The 25,747-nt window shown below is 52.8% G+C and overlaps 1 protein-coding gene across 3 annotated transcripts in view; it reads right to left on the bottom strand.

Annotated features, from left to right (window-relative positions):
- LOC142316899 (ubiquitin carboxyl-terminal hydrolase CYLD-like) overlaps positions 1-22,519 on the bottom strand; it is a 75,363-nt gene extending 52,844 nt beyond the window's left edge. For all 3 annotated transcript variants that reach the window (XM_075352667.1, XM_075352666.1, XM_075352665.1), the window contains exons 1-3: positions 22,446-22,519; positions 15,472-15,963; positions 9,635-9,889 (exon numbers count right to left, since the gene is read on the bottom strand). In XM_075352667.1, coding sequence (XP_075208782.1) covers positions 9,635-9,889; positions 15,472-15,921 — 705 coding nt within the window. In that variant the 5' untranslated portion in view covers positions 15,922-15,963; positions 22,446-22,519. The remainder of the gene's footprint in view (positions 1-9,634; positions 9,890-15,471; positions 15,964-22,445) is intronic.
- Positions 22,520-25,747: the final 3,228 nt, after the last annotated feature.

Below are 25,747 nucleotides of genomic sequence, written 5' to 3'. Positions count from 1 at the left end.
TGTCGGAGCTGCAGGGATGTGGGGACAGTCTTTTGTTTATATATCTTTAACTCTCCCTTTTTCTGTCTTTTATATTCCAGTTTGTGAACTACGTTGGGTCCGGAGGACGACTTCAGATTTTCATGGCTTTTTTTCTTTCTTCAATAAATTATTGAACCAGGGCAAGAGTTGTGGAGTGTTTTTCTTATAAAAAAAAAAAAAAAAAAAAAAACTTTTTATGTATGTGTTCTTTGCCCTTTTTACTTACTGACACCTGGGCTTGATGCCAGCTGATACTACACAGCTGACATTTCTGGGGCAACTGCGGGCTATTTTTAGGCTGAGAAGGGCCAAATAACCATGGACCTTCCCAGCTGGATAATAGCAGCCCCTAGCTGTCCACTTTACCTTGGCTGGTTATCAAAAATAAGGGGAACCCCAAGTCATTTTTGTTTTTTAAATTACTTATTAGGTTAAACAAGGCTAAAAATACCCTTTAGTGCCACATGAAAGGCATTATAGGGTGCAATGGTAGAAACCCTGCTCTAATCTAAGCTCTCCCGCCTACATCAACTTTCCTTGAACGGCTTCTAGAGGACAGCGTGCCGAGCATCGCGCCCCCCGACCTCATAACAGCTGATGATGCAATGCAGCCAGAGTAATGCCAGTAACCAATAAGGCGACGGTAATATCATGACTGGCAGGCAATCCCCGCATGGCTAACAGCCACAAAGTGCAGGGAGGAGACTCAGGCACGGCACCCGAGCACCCCTGATACTTGGTCGAGTATCGAGCAGTGCCATGCACACTTGCTCATCACTGTCTGTGACCCCATAATATTCAACAATGACACAGGAAGCGCATGGGTCTGGGTATTGGGGGGGCCGGGGGGGGAGGACGGTAATACTTAATGCAAACACTAGATACAATGATACAATGTGTAGGATTACAGAGGGGAAGTGGAGAACTTGATGCGGCTTTTACTTCCTATTTCACTTCCTCTCTGCACAGTTTTCTCCCTATTTTGCTGAATCTATACATTTAGTAAATAGATTTGCACGGTCCTGGCCCAGGGTCCGGTCCGGTCCTCCATGGCAGCTGGAGGGGCACAGGAGGGTCTGGACTGGGTGCAGGGCAATGCAAACTTCTGCAAAAGTCTACATGAAGCCACAGACCATGGCTGCACATCAGATATTGCATCTATAGAGACGCCTCCCTATAGCGGATGTCCAATTAGAATCTCGGTGCCCCCTGTGACAACATGGACTGTCAGTGCCTAGCATGGGTTAATTTTCTTAAAATTCAGCCAGACATGATGATATCTTGTTTATATACGGGGGATAAGCCCCTCATTGTTTCTACAAGATTCTTAGGAGTCTAGTGTTAGGGTACTGTCACACTAAGCGACGCAACCAGCGACCCCACCAGCGATCTGACCTGGCAGGGATTGTTGGTGCGTCGCAACATGGTCGCTGGTGAGCTGTCAATCAGGCAGATCTCCACAGAGATCAGAGATCAGCCACCAGCGACCTGTGTAACGACGCTGTGCTTCATAACCATGGTACACATTGGGTTACTAAGCAAAGCGCTTTGCTTTGATACCAGATATGTACCTTGGTTACCAGCGTCTGCAGCTGCCAGAAGCCGGCTCCCTGCACATGTAACCATGGTACACATCGGGTTACTAAGCAAAGCGCCTTGCTTGGATACCAGATATGTACCTTGGTTACCAGCTTACCACAGGCTGCCAGAAGCCAGCTCCCTGCACATTCAGATCGTTGGCTCCCGCTGTCAAACACAGCGATGTCGCTAGCGATGTTGCTTAGTGAGACGTGGCCTTTACAGTTCTTGTTGACTCATGTAATTTTCTTGGCCAGTCCAGATACCCAGACAAATCAATTATGCGAACCTCCCATTGTATCACTATGTGAATCGCTAGATGTGATGTGGCTTAGCCGTCCCTCCCTCGTCTCTGGATATTTTGTATATGGCTTGAAATCTAGCCAATAAGAGCCCAGTCTTATCCACCAATCGTGAAGTGAAGACCCCAATGGTCTGAATGAAGAGCTCAGGGGTATAAGAAGGAGGATTGTCCATTGCCCGGATAGACTCTTGCTACATGATACCAATCTAGGATCTGCGGATCAGATTGACAAGCAATAACCAAACCTGGATTATAAGACTACATGGACTTCAGCATCGAATGCAAGGATTCAGTTGAGATACCAAGGACTGCCTAAGGAAGGAATCCAGCTTGGGACAACCCAGTCACCGGACTACAGACTTTGCAGTCCTCAGCCAGCTTCCTAAACCTGGATTTATTCCATTCTCGGTGGGTGCCCACCGAGAGCGGGGTGCTGCTGGATTGGAGTAAGTGGCCCCGGAAGCTCTGAGGCACAGACAATCTAATCCCTGGTGAGCAGCGGAAGGGTGAGATCTGCTGCCTGTTACATTTGTGTTTTGCTGGTTATGTGTTATGTGCCGTTAATTGTTTGGGGATCCAAGTCTTAATATTGTGGTTCCCTCACCCTGTGTTGTCTGAGTAGTGTTACGCCCACGGTTAAGGAGGCCGGCGTTCAGTTAGGATGAGCCCTGAGCCACGCTGTCTTTCTAAAGGTGGCCGGGCCAGCGGACGAGAGCACCCACTGACCCCCGGGTCTCCACAGGAGAGCACCCACTGACCCCCGGGTCTCCACAGGAGAGCACCCACTGACCCCCGGGTCTCCACAGGAGAGCACCCACTGACCCCCGGGTCTCCACAGGAGAGCACCCACTGACCCCCGGGTCTCCACAGGAGAGCACCCACTGACCCCCGGGTCTCCACAGGAGAGCACCCACTGACCCCCGGGTCTCCACAGGAGAGCACCCACTGACCCCCGGGTCTCCACAGGAGAGCACCCACTGACCCCCGGGTCTCCACAGGAGAGCACCCACTGACCCCCGGGTCTCCACAGGAGAGCACCCACTGACCCCCGGGTCTCCACAGGAGAGCACCCACTGACCCCCGGGTCTCCACAGGAGAGCACCCACTGACCCCCGGGTCTCCACAGGAGAGCACCCACTGACCCCCGGGTCTCCACAGGAGAACACCCACTGACCCCCGGGTCTCCACAGGAGAACACCCACTGACCCCCGGGTCTCCCCCCCCCCCCCCCCCCCACCCCTCTCCTTCCAAAGCCAGATCTAACCACCAAAGACCAAATAGTAAATATCAATACACAGCTCTGGCAGAAATTCAGACTCCGCTGCACAATGGTCAGTTTTTCTGATTTTTCTTTCTATTTGTGAGTAAAATGTAAATTGTTCTTTATTCTATAATCTACTAACGACGTCTCCGGATTCCAGCAATACATTGTGTATTTATTCTCTGACAATGAGAAATGGTGAAAATAACAGCAGGAGGCACAGACGGCACAGGAGGCACAGACGGCACAGGAGGCACAGACGGCACAGACGGCACAGACGGCACAGACGGCACAGACGGCACAGACGGCCCAGACGGCCCAGACTGCACAGACTGCACAGACTGCACAGACTGCACAGACTGCACAGACTGCACAGACTGCACAGGATGCACAGAGGATGCACAGAGGATGCACAGAGGATGCACAGAGGATGCACAGAGGATGCACAGAGGATGCACAGAGGATGCACAGGATGCACAGGATGGACAGGATGGACAGGATGCACAGATAATGCACAGAAGGCACAGACGGCACAGGAGGCACAGGAGGCACAGGAGGCACAGAATACACAGCGCTTCCAGACCGCAAATAATGCAAAGAAAACAAGCTCCTCATCATTTACACAACAATATAATAATGTTTTACCTCAGGAAGATTCAGACATCAGTATTCTGTGGAATAACCAGGATTATTAATCCCAGCTTTCCTGCGTCTTGGCCGCTTTCCTCCAGTCTTCACACGGCTTCTGGGTGACCTTATGCCCCTCCTGGTGCAGAAATGTAAGCAGTTCTTCTTTGTTTGATGGCTTGTGACTATCCATCTTCCTCTTGATTACATTCCAGAGGTTTTCAATGGGGTTCAGGTCTGGAGCTTGAGCTGGCTCTGACAGGGTTTTGATGTGTTGGTCCTTCATCCACACATTGATTGACCTAGCTGTGTGGCATGGCGCATTGTCCTGCTGGAAAACCAGTCCTCAGAGTTGGGGAACATTGCCTGAGCAGAAGAAGGCCATTGTTCTTCCAGAATAACCTTGCATGCGGCTTGATTCATTTGTCCTTCATAGTTTAATCTGCCCAATTCCAGCCTCGCTGAATCATCCCCAGATCACCACTGATCCTCCACCAGATTTCACAGTGGGTGCAAGACACTGTACTCCGTCTAACCATTAGACAACCAGGTGTTGGGCAAAGCTGAAAACTAGACTCATCAGAGAAGATTACCTTACTCTAGAAATTGGGCAGATTAAACTTTGCGAAGGAAACAAGCCGCATACAAGGTTATCCTGGAAAAACAGCTGCTTCCTTCTGCTCAGGCAATGTTCCCCAACTCTGAGGACTGTTTTTCCAGCAGGACAATGCTCCATGCCACACAGCTAGGTCAACCAATGTGTGGATGAAGGAACCACCACATCAACTCCCTGTCTTGGCCAGAACAATCTTCAGACCTGAACCCCATTGAAAACCTTTGGAATGTAATCAAGAGGAAGATGGATAGTCACAAGCCATCAAACAAAGAAGAATTGCTTACATTTCTGCACCAGGAGTGGCATAAGGTAACCCAAAAGCAGTGTGACGACTGGAGGAAAGCGGCCAAGACGCAGGAAAGCTGGGATTAATAATTATGGGTATTCCACAGAATATTGATTTCTGAATCTTCCTGAGGTAACATTATTATATTGTGTAAATGATGAGGACCTTGTTTTCTTTGCATTATTTGAGGTGAAAGCGCTGTGCAGCAGTCTGTCCAGCAGTCTGTCCAGCAGTCTGTCCAGCAGTCTGTCCAGCAGTCTGTCCAGCAGTCTGTCCAGCAGTCTGTGCAGCAGTCTGTCCAGCAGTCTGTGCAGCAGTCTGTGCAGCAGTCTGTGCAGCAGTCTGTGCAGCAGTCTGTGCAGCAGTCTGTGCAGCAGTCTGTGCAGCAGTCTGTGCAGCAGTCTGTGCAGCAGTCTGTGCAGCAGTCTGTGCAGCAGTCTGTGCAGCAGTCTGTGCAGCAGTCTGCAGTGTTCTGTTATTTTGATCTTCTCATTTTCAGAAAATAAATACATTTATTGCTGGAAATTGGGAGACGTCGTCAGTAGATTATAGAATAAAGGAGGAATTTACATTTTACTCAAAACAGAGAAAAATCAGAAAAACTGACCATTGTGCAGCAGACTTAATTTTTGCCAGATCTGTATAGCTCGGGAGGAGCAAAACGGCAGCTAATGCAAAGGGAAATGTGACAGATGTGGCCGGTATCCCAAACCGCCTCCACGCCCCCGCAACAAGCCGCCTCCACGCCCCCGCAACAAGCCGCCTCCATATCCTACATCCCAAAAACCAAACCCAACCCTACCTCACTCCTCACCAAGCTAAAGCCAACCATAACTCTGCTTCCTCAGTCTACAGCGACGCCTAATCCTGCCTCTCCCGAGCCCAAAACCAGCCCTAAATCTTCTCCTCAGCCTAAAGGTCACTACTCTTATTCCTGCCTAACCCAAAGCCAATTCTACTCTATTCTGCCCCAGTCAAAGACAACACTAACTCTGTTCCCCAAAGCTAAAGCCAACACTACTCCTCCTCGGTCTAAACCAAGCCTATTCTTCTCTATCCTAAAGCCAAAAAAACCCTGTATCATTCCAACCTTAAAGGGAATCTGTCAGCAAAGAATGACTGTTCAAACCAAGCACAGGTGCTCGGTGCATCATGGCGTAGCCTAACATTAAAGGGGTGCTCCGAAGGCTGAAGAACTTATAATCTAAATCACTATTAATTGCCCTAATAATGTATTTTTCCTATGACTGTATTAAATATTCCCTCCCCTGACTGCACCATCTAGAGTAGCAAAGCCAGGTAGGACTGGGTTAAATCCTAGCACTCCAGGTCTTGATTGCATGCACCTTTCCAGCTTTGCCTAAAGGTCCAAGACATGGAGCAGAGTGCAGTGTGTAGAAAACGCTGAGGAACCAGGCTATGTAGTGTGAGCTGTGCGCGGCGCTGGGGGTGGGGGCGTTACTCACATACCTGGGGGGGGGGGCGGCACTCACATCCCTGGGGGGGGGGGCGGCACTCACATCCCTGGGGGGGGGCGGCACTCACATCCCTTGGGGGGGGGCGGCACTCACATCCCTGGGGGGGGGGGGGGGGGGGGCGTTACTCACATACCTGTGGGGGGGGGGGGGCGTTACTCACATCCCTGGGGGGGGGGCGGCACTCACATCCCTGGGGGGGGGGGGGCGGCACTCACATCCCTGGGGGGGGGGGGCGGCACTGACATCCCTGGGGGGGGGGGGGGGGCGGCACACTCACGTCCCTGGGGGGGGGCGGCACTCACATACCTGGGGGGGGGCGGCACACTCACATCCCTGGGGGGGGGCGGCACACTCACATCCCTGGGGGGGGGGCGGCACACTCACATCCCTGGGGGGGGGCGGCACACTCACATCCCTGGGGGGGGGGGCGGCACACTCACATCCCGGGGGGGGGGGCGGCACACTCACATCCCTGGGGGGGGGGGCGGCACACTCACATCCCTGGGGGGGGGGGCGGCACACTCACATCCCTGGGGGGGGGGCGGCGCTGGTCTCTGAACCCCACCGGGTGCTCTGACACTGTACACTAACAGTGCGCATTGCTCTGTGTTGCCAACTTTTCTAATCTCTGCCACCAACACTGACGGCGTGCAGGGACCAGACCAGCGCCGAAAACAAGTATCACTGATGGCGCTTGGTTTCAGGGTGGGGCAGAGGCAGTGAACCCAGCCTCCATCCCCTGATGACGCTTTGTTTGAGTATCCCAGCATGCACTGAAATTCTCCAATGAAATGTCCTCAGGTGTGAAGCAGGGAGACAATGAGTAGTAGTTGTTGGTGCAGTTCGGGAAAGGTCGGGAATATTTAATGTAGTCGTATTAGTAATTAGTTTAGTTGGGGCAATAAACAGATGGGGATTTAGATTTAATGTCTTCAGCCTTCGGAGCAGCTCCTCCCTGCTCTGCTGCGTGAGGCCACAGCTGTCAACTAAAGGGGTGCGGAAGGGGAGGACAGAGGGACCATAAGATGGGGGGAGGTGTACTGCAAGAGGTGGTTCACTGCTCTGCAATAGTGACCACGTATGAAAAACCGAGGGGGAGGCCTTTTCTAAATACCTTGTGTTGTCAATTCTGCCTCTGAGCAGCGCTATCGCGGTCCCCTCATCCCCATGAAGTGAAATCCCTCCCAGGTCCATGACCTCTGGGATCCGGTGAAGTTAGGTCAACTTCCAGTTGACCTGACATCACCGCAGCCGGCCCCAGTTTCACCGCGTCTCTCCGCCCAGCGTCTCTCCGCCCAGCGTCTCTCCGCCCAGCGTCTCAGGGAGACTGGGGTCGGCCGCGGTGATGTCAGTTCAACTGGAAGTCACAGAGGTCACGGAGGTGAGGGGTCACGTGAAGGGGATGAGCGGACCACGATAGCACCAATCACAGGCAGAATGTGCTACACAAGGTATTTAGAAAAAGCCTCCCCATCAGTTTTACTGAGATGTGGTCCCTACTGCAGAGTACTGAACCACCTCTTTAAATGTTTGGCCATGACGTGCCGAGCTCCTGTACTGACAGCTAGCCCTAACCCTACAATTCTCTGGCCTAAAGACAACCGTAACCATAATCCTCCATGGCCTAACGCCAACCATAGCCATACTCTCCCCCAGCCTAAAGAAAAGTCTAACACTGCTCTTTCTCAGCCTAAAGCAAACACTAACCCTAAGGAAGCTCTAACCCTACTCTGTCTTGGCCTAAAGCCAACCCTAACCATACTACTCCCCAGCCTAAAGCTAACCCTACTCTGTCTTGGCCTAAAGCCAACCCTAGCCATACTACTCCCCAGCCTAAAGCTAACCCTATTCTTCACTGGCCTAAAGCCAACCCTAGACATACTCCTCCCAGCCTAAAGCAAAAACTAACCATGATCCTGCGCTAGCCTAAAGCCAAGCATTACCCTACATGTCCACAACCTAAAGCTAGCCCTAACCCTACTCTTTTTCTGGCCCAAATCAAACCCTAGCCATACTTCTCCCAAGCCTAAAGCAAAGCCTAACCCTGCACTTTCCCAGCCTAAAGTCAACCATAAGCCTACTGTAACGCCTGTCTGGATGCACAGACTCAGACGAGCTGTTAAGGATAGGCTAGAGGGAAACCACTTCACCAAGCAGGACCCCCAGATCCCCGAAACCCTTTAACCCCTATACAGGGATTTGGAATTACACAGGTCCCCGGAGATCACTCCCTGTGGAAGGCTGCAGTCCGATGAGAGTAGTAGTCAGGCAGGGTCAAACCAGGAATTGCAGAACAGGGACAGAATCAGCAGGCAAGGACGTAATCAGAAACAAGCAGAGGTCAAATCCGGATCGGGCAGCGATGTACAAAAACAGCAGGCAGGAGGGTAGTCAGGAAACACGCAGAAGTCAGCACACAGGAATCACAAAACAGAATAGGGCGGACCAGGAGCCAGGAAATCGGAACCATCTCTGGCAGAGGTCAGCAGACAGGAGGGGAACTAAGAAGGGTGTGGTGTCTTCCCATTGGCTGTAGCTGAATGATGGTAACTTCAGCTGGAAGACACACGCCATCCAGTCAACCAGTGGTATTGCAGATCCCAAGGAAACCCAGCCCAATGGATGAGCGGAGCCTGCGCCCACCGGCACTGCTGGCATCGACTCCTCTCCCATCACCATCCACGGCAGGAAAACGGCGTCGCCTGGCGATCGGAGTAGAAGTCGCTGGAGCGGACTCCGGTGGTGACGTAACACCTACTCCTTCATAGCCTAAAGCCATCCCTAACTATACATCTCCCCAAGCTACAGCTAGGTCTAAACCTACACTTCTCTGTCCTAAAGTTAAGCCTAACCATAATCCTTCCCAGCCTAAAGCTAACACTAATCATTCATCTCCACAGCATGAGGCTAACCTTAAAGGGATTTACCATAACTAGGACAACCCATATTCTCCCTTTGTAAAATAATAGCAGCTGTACTCACGTCTGGTGTCTGTGCCGTTCCGGCGGTGTCGGCACTCGCTCTCCCGGAGCTCATGAGGTCATTGTGTCAGTTGATCCCCGCATCCGGTCAGCAGCTGCTTCACGGTCCCCTTCGCCGGGCTGAACGGACACGAGGAGGAAATAAAGAGCTGCGTCTGCCCTCTCGCTGCCTCCAGATATCGGATTTGTACAAAGTCGTGGACAACCCCTTTAAGGTTAGCTGCAGTTTGAGGAATACTATAAGTATATTAATTTGCAGAGCTGTATGGTTAGGCTTAGCTTTAGGTTGGGACAACGTCCGAGTAGTGGACACTCCCTTTAACTTTACGCTTCCCTGGTTAAAAGAAAACCCCATAGCTACTCTTCCTGGCATTGCTCTTGGTGTTGGTCGGAGTCCTCTTTAGTGTCGCCAGTTACTTTACCTCCGGACACTGATACACATCAGGCCTTGATCTTTGAGCCCAATGAAGTCACGTCCTTACCGGTAAGACTTCTGCGAAGCCAGCAGCTGCCTGATTAATGGAGACGACATCTAGTCCTCGCTTTCCAGAATCCTCCTTGTCTCTTGGATATACAGCAGCAGCCGGTGGATAGGTGGTCTCCGATCCATCGGGTGGAGGGGCCCCAGAGTAAAACACCTTATTAAAAGGTAGAAGGAGGCCACATTTCTTCTTACATTTAAAGAATGTCACCCCCTTATAAGAGCCGTCCATGTTACCCCGACCTTCACCTTCACCCTGGGGGGAAACATCACAATATAAACATAAAGAAGCCATCACGTTACGGCTCCATATGACATGAAGACCCCAATCTAACCGCACCGTCCCAGACGTCCAGCCACCGCCTACAGACACTTCGCATCCTAAACTCAGCCCTTCTCCTCCACAGCCTAAATCCAACACTAACCCTACTCCTCCTCCTCAGCCTAAAGCCAACACTAACCCTACTCCTCCACAGCCTAAAGCCAACACTAACCCTACTCCTCCTCAGCCTAAAGCCAACACTAACCCTACTCCTCCTCAGCCTAAAGCCAACACTAACCCTACTCCTCCTCAGCTTAAAGCCAACACCAACCATCCTCCTCAGCCTAAAGCCAACACAAACCCTACTCCTCCTCCTCAGCCTAAATCCAACACTAACCCTACTCCTCCTCAGCCTAAAGCCAACACTAACCCTACTCCTCCACAGACTAAAACCAACACTAACCCTACTCCTCCACAGCCTAAAGCCAACACTAACCCTACTCCTCCACAGCCTAAAGCCAACACTAACCCTACTCCTCCACAGCCTAAATCCAACACTAACCCTACTCCTCCTCAGCCTAAAGCCAACACTAACCCTACTCCTGCTCAGCCTACAGCCAACACTAACCCTACTCCTCCTCAGCCTAAAGCCAACACTTAACCCTACTCCTCCTCATCCTACAGCCAACACTAACCCTACTCCTCCTCCTCAGCCTAAAGCCAACACTAACCCTACTCCTCCTCCTCAGCCTAAAGCCAACACTAACCCTACTCCTCCTCCTCAGCCTAAAGCCAACACTAACCCTACTCCTCCTCCTCAGCCTACAGCCAACACTAACCCTACTCCTCCTCAGCCTAAAGCCAACACTAACCCTACTCCTCCACAGCCTAAAACCAACACTAACCCTACTCCTCCACAGCCTAAATCCAACACTAACCCTACTCCTCCTCAGCCTAAAGCCAACACTAACCCTACTCCTGCTCAGCCTACAGCCAACACTAACCCTACTCCTCCTCAGCCTAAAGCCAACACTAACCCTACTTCTCCTCATCCTACAGCCAACACTAACCCTACTCCTGCTCAGCCTAAAGCCAACACTAACCCTACTCCTGCTCAGCCTACAGCCAACACTAACCCTACTCCTCCTCAGCCTAAAGCCAACACTAACCCTACTCCTCCTCATCCTACAGCCAACACTAACCCTACTCCTCCTCCTCAGCCTAAAGCCAACACTAACCCTACTCCTCCTCCTCAGCCTAAAGCCAACACTAACCCTACTCCTCCTCCTCAGCCTAAAGCCAACACTAACCCTACTCCTCCTCCTCAGCCTACAGCCAACACTAACCCTACTCCTCCTCCTCAGCCTAAAGCAAACACTAACCCTACTCCTCCACAGCCTAAAGCCAACACTAACCCTACTCCTCCACAGCCTAAAGCCAACACTAACCCTACTCCTCCTCAGCCTAAATCCAACACTAACCCTACTCCTGCTCAGCCTACAGCCAACACTAACCCTACTCCTCCTCCTCAGCCTAAAGCCAACACTAACCCTCCTCCTCATCCTATAGCCAACACTAACCCTACTCCTCCACAGCCTAAAGCCAACACTAACCATACTCCTCCACAGCCTAAAGCCAACACTAACCCTACTCCTCCACAGCCTAAAGCCAACACTAACCCTACTCCTCCACAGCCTAAAGCCAACACTAACCCTACTCCTCCACAGCCTAAAGCCAACACTAACCCTACTCCTCCACAGCCTAAAGCCAACACTAACCCTACTCCTCAGCCTAAAGCCAACACTAACCCTACTCCTCATCCTACAGCCAACACTAACCCTACTCCTCCTCAGCCTAAAGCCAACACTAACCATCCTCCTCAGCCTAAAGCCAACACAAACCCTACTCCTCCTCCTCAGCCTAAATCCAACACAAACCCTACTCCTCCACAGCCTAAAACCAACACTAACCCTACTCCTCCACAGCCTAAAGCCAACACTAACCCTACTCCTCCTCAGCCTAAAGCCAACACTAACCCTCCTCCTCAGCCTAAAGCAAACACAAACCCTACTCCTCCTCATCCTACAGCCAACACTAACCCTACTCCTCCACAGCCTACAGCCAACACTAACCCTACTCCTTCCTCCTCAGCCTAAAGCCAACACTAACCCTACTCCTTCCTCCTCAGCCTAAAGCCAACACTAACCCTACTCCTCCTCAGCCTAAAGCAAACACTAACCCTACTCCTCCTCAGCCTAAATCCAACACTAACCATACTCCTCCACAGCCTAAAGCCAACACTAACCCTACTCCTCCTCAGCCTAAAGCCAACACTAACCCTACTCCTCCTCAGCATAAATCCAACACTAAACCTACTCCTCCACAGCCTAAAGCCAACACTAACCCTACTCCTCCACAGCCTAAAGCCAACACTAACCCTACTCCTCCACAGCCTACAGCCAACACTAACCCTACTCCTCCTCAGCCTACAGCAAACACTAACCCTACTCCTCCACAGCCTACAGCCAACACTAACCCTACCCCTCCTCAGCCTAAAGCCAACACTAAGCCTACTCCTCCTCAGCCTAAAGCAAACATTAACCCTACTCCTCCACAGCCTAAAGCCAACACTAACCCTACTCCTCCACAGCCTAAATCCAACACTAACCCTACTCCTCCACAGCCTAAAGCCAACACTAACCCTACTCCTCCACAGCCTAAAGCCAACACTAACCCTACTCCTCCACAGCCTAAAGCCAACACTAACCCTACTCCTCCTCCTCAGCCTAAAGCCAACACTAACCCTACTCCTCCTCAGCCTAAATCCAACACTAACCCTACTCCTGCTCAGCCTACAGCCAACACTAACCCTACTCCTCCTCCTCAGCCTAAAGCCAACACTAACCCTACTCCTCCTCAGCCTAAAGCCAACACTAACCCTACTCCTCCACAGCCTAAATCCAACACTAACCCTACTCCTCCACAGCCTAAAGCCAACACTAACCCTACTCCTCCACAGCCTAAAGCCAACACTAACCCTACTCCTCCTCAGCCTAAAGCCAACACTAACACTACTCCTCAGCCTAAAGCCAACACTAACCCTACTCCTCATCCTACAGCCAACACTAACCCTACTCCTCCTCCTCAGCCTAAAGCCAACACTAACCATCCTCCTCAGCCTAAAGCCAACACAAACCCTACTCCTCCTCCTCAGCCTAAAACCAACACTATCCCTACTCCTCCACAGCCTAAAGCCAACACTAACCCTACTCCTCCTGAGCCTAAAGCCAACACTAACCCTACTCCTCCTCAGCCTAAATCCAACACTAACCCTTCTCCTCAGCCTAAAGCAAACACAAACCCTACTCCTCCTCATCCTACAGCCAACACTAACCCTACTCCTCCACAGCCTACAGCCAACACTAACCCTACTCCTTCCTCCTCAGCCTAAAGCCAACACTAACCCTACTCCTCCTCAGCCTAAAGCAAACACTAACCCTACTCCTCCTCAGCCTAAATCCAACACTAACCATACTCCTCCACAGCCTAAAGCCAACACTAACCCTACTCCTCCTCAGCCTAAAGCCAACACTAACCCTACTCCTCCTCAGCATAAATCCAACACTAAACCTACTCCTCCACAGCCTAAAGCCAACACTAACCCTACTCCTCCACAGCCTACAGCCAACACTAACCCTACTCCTCCACAGCCTAAAGCAAACACTAACCCTACTCCTCCACAGCCTACAGCCAACACTAACCCTACTCCTCCACAGCCTACAGCCAACACTAACCCTACTCCTCCACAGCCTAAAGCCAACACTAACCCTACTCCACAGCCTAAAGCCAACACTAACCCTACTCCACAGCCTACAGCCAACACTAACCCTACTCCTCCTCAGCCTACAGCCAACACTAACCCTACTCCTCCACAGCCTACAGCCAACACTAACCCTACCCCTCCTCAGCCTAAATCCAACACTAACCCTACCCCTCCTCAGCCTAAAGCCAACACTAAGCCTACTCCTCCTCAGCCTACAGCCAACACTAACCCTACCCCTCCTCAGCCTAAATCCAACACTAACCCTACCCCTCCTCAGCCTAAAGCAAACATTAACCCTACTCCTCCATAGCCTAAAGCCAACACTAACCCTACTCCTCCTCAGCCTAAATCCAACACTAACCCTACTCCTCCACAGCCTAAAGCCAACACTAACCCTACTCCTCCTCAGCCTACAGCCAACACTAACCCTACTACTCCTCATCCTACAGCCAACACTAACCCTACTCCTCCTCAGCCTACAGCCAACACTAACCCTACTACTCCTCAGCCTAAATCCAACACTAACCCTACTCCTCCTCAGCCTAAATCCAACACTAACCCTCCTCCTCAGCCTAAAGCAAACACTAAGCCTACTTCTCCACAGTCTACAACCAACACTAACCCTCCTCCTCAGCCTAAATCCAACACTAACCCTACTACTCCTCAGCCTAAATCCAACACTAACCCTACTCCTCCTCAGCCTAAATCCAACACTAACCCTACTCCTCCTCAGCCTAAAGCCAACACTAAGCCTACTTCTCCACAGTCTACAACCAACACTAACCCTACTCCTCTACAGTCTACAACCAACACTAAGCCTACTCCTCCTCAGCCTACAGCCAACACTAACCCTACCCCTCCTCAGCCTAAATCCAACACTAACCCTACCCCTCCTCAGCCTAAAGCAAACATTAACCCTACTCCTCCATAGCCTAAAGCCAACACTAACCCTACTCCTCCTCAGCCTAAATCCAACACTAACCCTACTCCTCCACAGCCTAAAGCCAACACTAACCCTACTCCTCCTCAGCCTACAGCCAACACTAACCCTACTACTCCTCATCCTACAGCCAACACTAACCCTACTCCTCCTCAGCCTACAGCCAACACTAACCCTACTACTCCTCAGCCTAAATCCAACACTAACCCTACTCCTCCTCAGCCTAAATCCAACACTAACCCTCCTCCTCAGCCTAAAGCAAACACTAAGCCTACTTCTCCACAGTCTACAACCAACACTAACCCTCCTCCTCAGCCTAAATCCAACACTAACCCTACTACTCCTCAGCCTAAATCCAACACTAACCCTACTCCTCCTCAGCCTAAATCCAACACTAACCCTACTCCTCCTCAGCCTAAAGCCAACACTAAGCCTACTTCTCCACAGTCTACAACCAACACTAACCCTACTCCTCTACAGTCTACAACCAACACTAACCCTACTCCTCTACAGTCTACAGCCAACACTAACCCTACTACTTCTCAGCCTAAAGCTAAACCAGTACTGTTAGGCCTCTGCCTAAACCTAAAATAAACCTCTAATAGTCATACCCATTTCCCCCCTAAAGGAAGCTCATGACGCTGCCCCTCACAGATACTACTACATCTCTGCCCCATGACCTATTCTCCTACGGTAACCACCCATCGTGGGTAGCCTACACCTCAGTTTACCATAACACTAGCCCAATACTAGAGACCAGGAGAGAAGTCTATGGCCGGTTGGCCACCGCTGTCATCTTACAATGTCACCCACCTCCAGCTCTACACCAATATAGATAGGGGGCAGTAAGGTGCTGGTGTCCAGAGTGTTGCCCACATAATGAATGAGGGCCGGATAAAGCTTCTGCTCGTGCTCCACAAGGACCCTCTGCCCGGCTTCAGCCTGGACGTCCTCCAGAGACACCCTCTCCAGAAAGCAGTTCAGCCTCTCTGTTGGGCTGTGGATGGCCAGGAGAAGGGCTGCTTTCTTCTGGCTCAGAGGCTGCAGAACATTGACGTCCACATCTATCAGGACGTTCTCCTCGATGACGGTGACGCTGAGGAACTGGGCCAGACTCTGGTCCTCCGTCACTTTCTGCAGATAGGACTCCTCGCTCATGCAGCACAGTCTACCGGGCTCCACCGTACGAGCGCCCACCGGGACCCTCTCCATCAGGATGAAATACATCAGGAAGTCATCCACCTCTCTGCTGACCTCGGCCATGGCGTCCTGCAGGTGGAGGAGACCCCGACACTCCGCGGTCACCTGCACCGAAAGCTCACGTCACTAAAGAGATCTCCTGTGTCAGTAATCCCATAATCCCAGTAACACGGCCATAATCCCCACAGCTCTGAGCGTAATCCCAGGACCCGAGACTGGACGAGACAATGAGACCCCAGTGTCCCCGGAACCGGGGGGAAGCCAAAGCCAGGTCATCACACACACAGCTAGTGTTACATGGGACTGCAGGGGAGGCCAAAGCCAGGTCACCACACACACACAGGCATGGACATAGCTAGTGTTACATGGGACTGCAAGGGAGGCCAAAGCCAGGTCACCACACACATAGCTAGTGTTACATGGGACTGCAGGGGAGGCCAAAGCCAGGTGGTCACACACATAGCTAGTGTTACATGGGACTGCAGGGGAGGCGAAAGCCAGGTCACCACACACACAGCTAGTGTTACATGGGACTGCAGGGGAGGCCAAAGCCAGGTCACCACACACACAGCTAGTGTTACATGGGACTGCAGGGGAGGCCAAAGCCAGGTGGTCACACACATAGCTAGTGCTACACGGGACTGCAGGGGAGGCCAAAGCCAGGTCACCACACACATAGCTAGTGCTACATGGGACTGCAGGGGAGGCCAAAGCCAGGTCACCACACACACAGCTAGTGTTACATGGGACTGCAGGGGAGGCCAAAGCCAGGTCACCACACACATAGCTAGTGCTACATGGGACTGCAGGGGAGGCCAAAGCCAGGTCACCACACACACAGCTAGTGTTACATGGGACTGCAGGGGAGGCCAAAGCCAGGTCACCACACACATAGCTAGTGCTACATGGGACTGCAGGGGAGGCCAAAGCCAGGTCACCACACACACAGCTAGTGTTACATGGGACTGCAGGGGAGGCCAAAGCCAGGTCACCACACACACAGCTAGTGTTACATGGGACTGCAGGGGAGGCCAAAGCCAGGTCACCACACACATAGCTAGTGTTACATGGGACTGCAGGGGAGGCCAAAGCCAGGTCACCACACACACAGCTAGTGTTACATGGGACTGCAGGGGAGGCCAAAGCCAGGTCACCACACACATAGCTAGTGTTACATGGGACTGCAGGGGAGGCCAAAACCAGGTCACCAAACACATAGCTAGTGTTACATGGGACTGCAGGGGAGGCCAAAACCAGGTCACCACACACATAGCTAGTGTTACATGGGACTGCAGGGGAGGCCAAAGCTAGGTCACCACACACATAGCTAGTGTTACATGGGACTGCAGGGGAAGCCAAAGCCAGGTCAGCACACACATAGCTAGTGTTACATGGGACTGCAGGGGAAGCCAAAGCCAGGTCACCACACACAGGCATGGACATAGCTAGTGTTACATGGGACTGCAGGGGAGGCCAAAGCCAGGTCACAACACACATAGCTAGTGTTACATGGGACTGCAGGGGAGGCCAAAGCCAGGTCACCACACACAGGCATGGGCATAGCTAGTGTTGCATGGGACTGCAGGGGAGGCCAAAGCCAGGTCACCACACACAGGCATGGGTATAGCTAGTGTTACATGGGACTGCAGGGGAGGCCAAAGCCAGGTCACCACACACAGGCATGGGTATAGCTAGTGTTACATGGGACTGCAGGGGAGGCCAAAGCCAGGTCACCACACACAGCTAGTGTTACATGGGACTGCAGGGGAGGCCAAAGCCAGGTCACCACACACAGGCATGGATATAGCTAGGGTTACATGGGACTGCAGGAGAGGCCAAAGCCAGGTCATTACACACATAGCTAGTGTTACATGGGACTGCAGGGGAGGCCAAAGCCAGGTCACCACACAGGCATGGATATAGCTAGGGTTACATGGGACTGCAGGGGAGGCCAAAGCCAGGTCACCACACACATAGCTAGTGTTACATGGGACTGCAGGGGAAGCCAAAGCCAGGTCACCACACACAGGCATGGGCATAGCTAGTGTTACATGGGACTGCAGGGGAGGCCAAAGCCAGGTCACCACACACATAGCTAGTGTTACATGGGACTGCAGGGGAGGCCAAAGCCAGGTCACCACACACAGGCATGGACATAGCTAGTGTTACATGGGACTGCAGGGGAAGCCAAAGCCAGGTCACCACACACAGGCATAGGCATAGCTAGTGTTACATGGGACTGCAGGGGAGGCCAAAGCCAGGTCACCACACACAGGTATGGGTATAGCTAGTGTTACATGGGACTGCAGGGGAGGCCAAAGCCAGGTCACCACACACAGCTAGTGTTACATGGGACTGCAGGGGAGGCCAAAGCCAGGTCACCACACAGGCATGGATATAGCTAGGGTTACATGGGACTGCAGGGGAGGCCAAAGCCAGGTCATTACACACATAGCTAGTGTTACATGGGACTGCAGGGGAGGCCAAAGCCAGGTCACCACACACAGGCATGGACATAGCTGGTGTTACATGGGACTGCAGGGGAAGCCAAATCCAGGTCACCACACACACCGCTAGTGTTACATGGGACTGCAGGGGAGGCCAAAGCCAGGTCACCACACACATAGCTAGTGTTACATGGGACTGCAGGGGAGGCCAAAGCCAGGTCACCACACACATAGCTAGTGTTACATGGGACTGCAGGGAAGGCCAAAGCCAGGTCACCACACACACAGCTAGTGTTACATGGGACTGCAGGGGAGGCCAAAGCCAGGTCACCACACACATAGCTAGTGTTACATGGGACTGCAGGGGAGGCCAAAACCAGGTCACCAAACACATAGCTAGTGTTACATGGGACTGCAGGGGAGGCCAAAGCCAGGTCACCACACACACAGCTAGTGTTACATGGGACTGCAGGGGAGGCCAAAGCCAGGTCACCACACACACAGCTAGTGTTACATGGGACTGCAGGGGAGGCCAAAGCCAGGTCACCACACACATAGCTAGTGTTACATGGGACTGCAGGGGAGGCCAAAGCCAGGTGGTCACACACATAGCTAGTGCTACACAGGACTGCAGGGGAGGCCAAAGCCAGGTCACCACACACATAGCTAGTGTTACATGGGACTGCAGGGGAGGCCAAAGCCAGGTCAGCACACACAGGCATGGACATAGCTAGTGTTACATGGGACTGCAGGGGAGGCCAAAGCCAGGTCACAACACACATAGCTAGTGTTACATGGGACTGCAGGGGAGGCCAAAGCCAGGTCACCACACACAGGCATGGGCATAGCTAGTGTTGCATGGGACTGCAGGGGAGGCCAAAGCCAGGTCACCACACACAGGCATGGGTATAGCTAGTGTTACATGGGACTGCAGGGGAGGCCAAAGCCAGGTCACCACACACAGCTAGTGTTACATGGGACTGCAGGGGAGGCCAAAGCCAGGTCACCACACACAGGCATGGATATAGCTAGGGTTACATGGGACTGCAGGAGAGGCCAAAGCCAGGTCATTACACACATAGCTAGTGTTACATGGGACTGCAGGGGAGGCCAAAGCCAGGTCACCACAAAGGCATGGATATAGCTACGGTTACATGGGACTGCAGGGGAGGCCAAAGCCAGGTCACCACACACATAGCTAGTGTTACATGGGACTGCAGGGGAAGCCAAAGTCAGGTCACCACACACAGGCATGGGCATAGCTAGTGTTACATGGGACTGCAGGGGAGGCCAAAGCCAGGTCACCACACACAGGCATGGACATAGCTAGTGTTACATGGGACTGCAGGGGAAGCCAAAGCCAGGTCACCACACACAGGCATGGACATAGCTAGTGTTACATGGGACTGCAGGGGAGGCCAAAGCCAGGTCACCACACACAGGTATGGGTATAGCTAGTGTTACATGGGACTACAGGGGAGGCCAAAGCCAGGTCACCACACACAGCTAGTGTTACATGGGACTGCAGGGGAGGCCAAAGCCAGGTCACCACACAGGCATGGATATAGCTAGGGTTACATGGGACTGCAGGGGAGGCCAAAGCCAGGTCATTACACACATAGCTAGTGTTACATGGGACTGCAGGGGAGGCCAAAGCCAGGTCACCACACACAGGCATGGACATAGCTAGTGTTACATGGGACTGCAGGGGAGGCCAAAGCCAGGTCACCACACACAGGCATGGACATAGCTGGTGTTACATGGGACTGCAGGGGAAGCCAAAGCCAGGTCACCACACACAGGCATGGACATAGCTGGTGTTACATGGGACTGCAGGGGAGGCCAAAGCCAGGTCATTACACACATAGCTAGTGTTACATGGGACTGCAGGGGAGGCCAAAGCCAGGTCACCACACACAGGCATGGACATAGCTGGTGTTACATGGGACTGCAGGGGAAGCCAAAGCCAGGTCACCACACACATAGCTAGTGTTACATGGGACTGCAGGGGAGGCCAAAGCCAGGTCACCACACACATAGCTAGTGTTACATGGGACTGCAGGGAAGGCCAAAGCCAGGTCACCACACACACAGCTAGTGTTACATGGGACTGCAGGGGAGGCCAAAGCCAGGTCACCACACACATAGCTAGTGTTACATGGGACTGCAGGGGAGGCCAAAACCAGGTCACCAAACACATAGCTAGTGTTACATGGGACTGCAGGGGAGGCCAAAGCCAGGTCACCACACACACAGCTAGTGTTACATGGGACTGCAGGGGAGGCCAAAGCCAGGTCACCACACACACAGCTAGTGTTACATGGGACTGCAGGGGAGGCCAAAGCCAGGTCACCACACACATAGCTAGTGTTACATGGGACTGCAGGGGAGGCCAAAGCCAGGTGGTCACACACACAGCTAGTGTTACATGGGACTGCAGGGGAGGCCAAAGCCAGGTCACCACACACACAGCTAGTGTTACATGGGACTGCAGGGGAGGCCAAAGCCAGGTCACCACACACATAGCTAGTGTTACATGGGACTGCAGGGGAGGCCAAAGCCAGGTGGTCACACACATAGCTAGTGCTACACAGGACTGCAGGGGAGGCCAAAGCCAGGTCACCACACACATAGCTAGTGTTACATGGGACTGCAGGGGAGGCCAAAGCCAGGTCAGCACACACAGGCATGGGTATAGCTAGTGTTACATGGGACTGCAGGGGAGGCCAAAGCCAGGTCACCACACACAGGCATGGGTATAGCTAGTGTTACATGGGACTGCAGGGGAGGCCAAAGCCAGGTCACCACACACAGCTAGTGTTACATGGGACTGCAGGGGAGGCCAAAGCCAGGTCACCACACACAGGCATGGATATAGCTAGGGTTACATGGGACTGCAGGAGAGGCCAAAGCCAGGTCATTACACACATAGCTAGTGTTACATGGGACTGCAGGGGAGGCCAAAGCCAGGTCACCACACACAGGCATGGATATAGCTAGGGTTACATGGGACTGCAGGAGAGGCCAAAGCCAGGTCATTACACACATAGCTAGTGTTACATGGGACTGCAGGGGACGCCAAAGCCAGGTCACCACACACATAGCTAGTGTTACATGGGACTGCAGGGGAGGCCAAAGCCAGGTCACCACACACAGGCATGGACATAGCTGGTGTTACATGGGACTGCAGGGGAGGCCAAAGCCAGGTCACCACACACAGGCATGGACATAGCTGGTGTTACATGGGACTGCAGGGGAGGCTAAAGCCAGGTCACCACACACAGGCATGGACATAGCTGGTGTTACATGGGACTGCAGGGGAGGCTAAAGCCAGGTCACCACACACAGGCATGGACATAGCTGGTGTTACATGGGACTGCAGGGGAGGCCAAAGCCAGGTCACCACACACAGGCATGGACATAGCTAGTGTTACATGGGACTGCAGGGGAGAACTACATAATGAGAGCCACTGTGTTATATGTGGGGTTGCATAGGACTGCAGGTACCATCACTGTGTTATGTGTGGGGTTACATAGGACTGCAGGTGCATGTACACTATCAGGCCGTCATACAGCAGCACAGAGGATGTCAGCTGTGCGCTCCCTCCGCTATTTCCTGTGACTACTGCAGCCTCAGCCCCGCCTGGCGGTGTGCGCGGGGGTGTGCGGGGGGGGGGGCGGCGGTGTGCGCGGGGGGGGCGGCGGTGTGCGCGGGGGGGCGGTGTGTGCGCGGGGGGGCGGTGTGTGCGCGGGGGGGCGGTGTGTGCGCGGGGGGGCGGTGTGTGCGCGGGGGGGGCGGTGTGTGCGGGGGGGGGGGGCGGTGTGTGCGGGGGGGGGCGGCGGTGTGCGCGGGGGTGTGCGGGGGGGGGGCGGCGGTGTGCGCGGGGGGGGCGGTGTGCGCGGGGGGGGCGGTGTGCGCGGGGGGGCGGTGTGCGCGGGGGGGGGGCGGCGGTGTGCGCGGGGGGGCGGCGGTGTGCGCGGGGGGGCGGCGGTGTGCGCGGGGGGGCGGTGTGTGCGGGGGGGGGGGGGGGGGGGTTAGCGGCGGTGTGCGCGGGGGGGGGGCGGGGGGGGGCGGCGGTGTGTGCGGGGGGGGGGGGGTTAGCGGCGGTGTGCAGTCCGCTCCCGGGGCCCGGTACTCACCGCTCAGCAGCAGGTGAAGGAGACCCCGCGTTCTCAGGTTCAGCTGTTTCCAACTATCACCACAGAGCTACGGGGGGCGGGGCAGGAAGAAGCTCTGACCTATCAGCGGCTGCAGGGACGGAGCAAAAGGAGGCTCCACCTATCAGCGGCTGCGTGGGGCGGAGCAAAAGGTGACTCCAACCTATAAGAGGCTGCGCAGAGCGAAACAGAGCAAGTCTTCACCTATCAGCGGCAGTGAGGGGCGGTCCTGGAATTTTTCTCCCGTTTAGGTTGTGAGTAGCTCAGACGGAACTACGACCTCCATCACCAAACTACAGCTGTGATACTGTTTGCTGAGCTGTATCTAATCCTATCCTGTGTGATACTGTCTGCTGAGCCATGTATCTAATCCTCCCCTGTGTGATACTGTGTGCTGAGCTGTGTATCTAATCCTCTCCTGTGTGATACTGTCTGCTGAGCCGTGTATCTAATCCTGTCCTGTGTGATACTGTCTGCTGAGCTGTGTATCTAATCCTCCCCTGTGTGATACTGTCTGCTGAGCCGTGTATCTAATCCTGTCCTGTGTGATACTGTCTGCTGAGCTGTGTATCTAATCCTCCCCTGTGTGATACTGTCTGCTGAGCCGTGTATCTAATCCTGTCCTGTGTGATACTGTCTGCTGAGCTGTGTATCTAATCCTCCCCTGTGTGATACTGTCTGCTGAGCTGTGTATCTAATCCTCTCCTGTGTGATACTGTCTGCTGAGCCGTGTATCTAATCCTCTCCTGTGTGATACTGTCTGCTGAGCCGTGTATCTATCCTCTCCTGTGTGATACTGTCTGCTGAGCTGTGTATCTATCCTCTCCTGTGTGATACTGTCTGCTGAGCCGTGTATCTAATCCTCTCCTGTGTGATACTGTCTGCTGAGCCGTGTATCTAATCCTCTCCTGTGTGATACTGTCTGCTGAGCTGTGTATCTAATCCTCTCCTGTGTGATACTGTCTGCTGAGCCGTGTATCTAATCCTCTCCTGTGTGATACTGTCTGCTGAGCCGTGTATCTAATCCTCTCCTGTGTGATACTGACTGCTGAGCCGTGTATCTAATCCTCTCCTGTGTGATACTGACTGCTGAGCCGCGTATCTAATCCTCTCCTGTGTGATACTGTCTGCTGAGCCGCGTATCTAATCCTCTCCTGTGTGATACTGTCTGCTGAGCCGTGTATCTAATCCTCTCCTGTGTGATACTGTCTGCTGAGCTGTGTATCTAATCCTATCCTATGTGATACTGTCTGCTGAGCCGTGTATCTAATCCTCTCCTGTGTGATACTGACTGCTGAGCCGCGTATCTAATCCTCTCCTGTGTGATACTGTCTGCTGAGCCGTGTATCTAATCCTCTCCTGTGTGATACTGTCTGCTGAGCTGTGTATCTAATCCTATCCTGTGTGATACTGTCTGCTGAGCCGTGTATCTAATCCTCTCCTGTGTGATACTGTCTGCTGAGCCGTGTATCTAATCCTATCCTGTGTGATACTGTCTGCTGAGCTGTGTATCTAATCCTCTCCTGTGTGATACTGTCTGCTGAGCCGTGTATCTAATCCTCTCCTGTGTGATACTGTCTGCTGAGCCGTGTATCTAATCCTCCCCTGTGTGATACCGTCTGCTGAGCCGTGTATCTAATCCTCCCCTGTGTGATACTGTCTGCTGAGCTGTGTATCTAATCCTCCCCTGTGTGATACTGTCTGCTGAGCTGTGTATCTAATCCTCTCCTGTGTGATACTGTCTGCTGAGCTGTGTATCTAATCCTCTCCTGTGTGATACTGTCTGCTGAGCTGTGTATCTAATCCTCTCCTGTGTGATACTGTCTGCTGAGCTGTGTATCTAATCCTCTCCTGTGTGATACTGTCTGCTGAGCCGTGTATCTAATCCTATCCTGTGTGATACTGTCTGCTGAGCCGTGTATCTAATCCTCTCCTGTGTGATACTGTCTGCTGAGCCGTGTATCTAATCCTCTCCTGTGTGATACTGTGTGCTGAGCAGTGTATCTAATCCTATCCTGTGTGATACTGTCTGCTGAGCCGTGTATCTAATCCTCTCCTGTGTGATACTGTCTGCTGAGCCGTGTATCTAATCCTCTCCTGTGTGATACTGTCTGCTGAGCTGTGTATCTAATCCTCTCCTGTGTGATACTGTCTGCTGAGCCGTGTATCTAATCCTCTCCTGTGTGATACTGTCTGCTGAGCCGTGTATCTAATCCTCTCCTGTGTGATACTGTCTGCTGAGCTGTGTATCTAATCCTGTCCTGTGTGATACTGTCTGCTGAGCCGTGTATGTAATCCTCTCCTGTGATACTGTCTGCTGAGCCGTGTATCTAATCCTCTCCTGTGTGATACTGTCTGCTGAGCCGTGTATCTAATCCTCTCCTGTGTGATACTGTCTGCTGAGCCGTGTATGTAATCCTCTCCTGTGATACTGTCTGCTGAGCCGTGTATCTAATCCTCTCCTGTGTGATACTGTCTGCTGAGCCGTGTATCTAATCCTCTCCTGTGTGATACTGTCTGCTGAGCCGTGTATCTAATCCTCTCCTGTGTGATACTGTCTGCTGAGCCGTGTATGTAATCCTCTCCTGTGATACTGTCTGCTGAGCCGTGTATCTAATCCTCTCCTGTGTGATACTGTCTGCTGAGCTGTATCTAATCCTGTCCTGTGTGATACTGTCTGCTGAGCCGTGTATCTAATCCTGTCCTGTGTGATACTGTCTGCTGAGCCGTGTATCTAATCCTCTCCTGTGTGATACTGTCTGCTGAGCTGTGTATCTAATCCTCCCCTGTGTGATACTGTCTGCTGAGCCGTGTATCTAATCCTCTCCTGTGTGATACTGTCTGCTGAGCCGTGTATCTAATCCTCTCCTGTGTGATACTGTCTGCTGAGCCGTGTATCTAATCCTCTCCTGTGTGATACTGTCTGCTGAGCCGTGTATCTAATCCTCTCCTGTGTGATACTGTCTGCTGAGCCGTGTATCTAATCCTCTCCTGTGTGATACTGTCTGCTGAGCCGTGTATCTAATCCTGTCCTGTGTGATACTGTCTGCTGAGCCGTGTATCTAATCCTCTCCTGTGTGGTACTGTCTGCTGAGCAGTGTATCTAATCCTCTCCTGTGTGATACGGTCTGCTGAGCCGTGTATCTAATCCTGTCCTGTGTGATACTGTGTGCTGAGCCGTGTATCTAATCCTGTCCTGTGTGATACTGTCTGCTGAGCTGTATCTAATCCTCAGAGATGATCGGTTTTCCTCCGGTGGTTCTGGTCGCTGCTGATCTGATGGT

This window comes from Anomaloglossus baeobatrachus, chromosome 6 (assembly GCF_048569485.1).
Source record: "Anomaloglossus baeobatrachus isolate aAnoBae1 chromosome 6, aAnoBae1.hap1, whole genome shotgun sequence".
NCBI classification, from domain to species: Eukaryota; Metazoa; Chordata; class Amphibia; order Anura; family Aromobatidae; genus Anomaloglossus; species Anomaloglossus baeobatrachus.
Note: the sequence above shows the minus strand (reverse complement) of the source record. Positions and strands in the feature narration are given on the sequence as shown.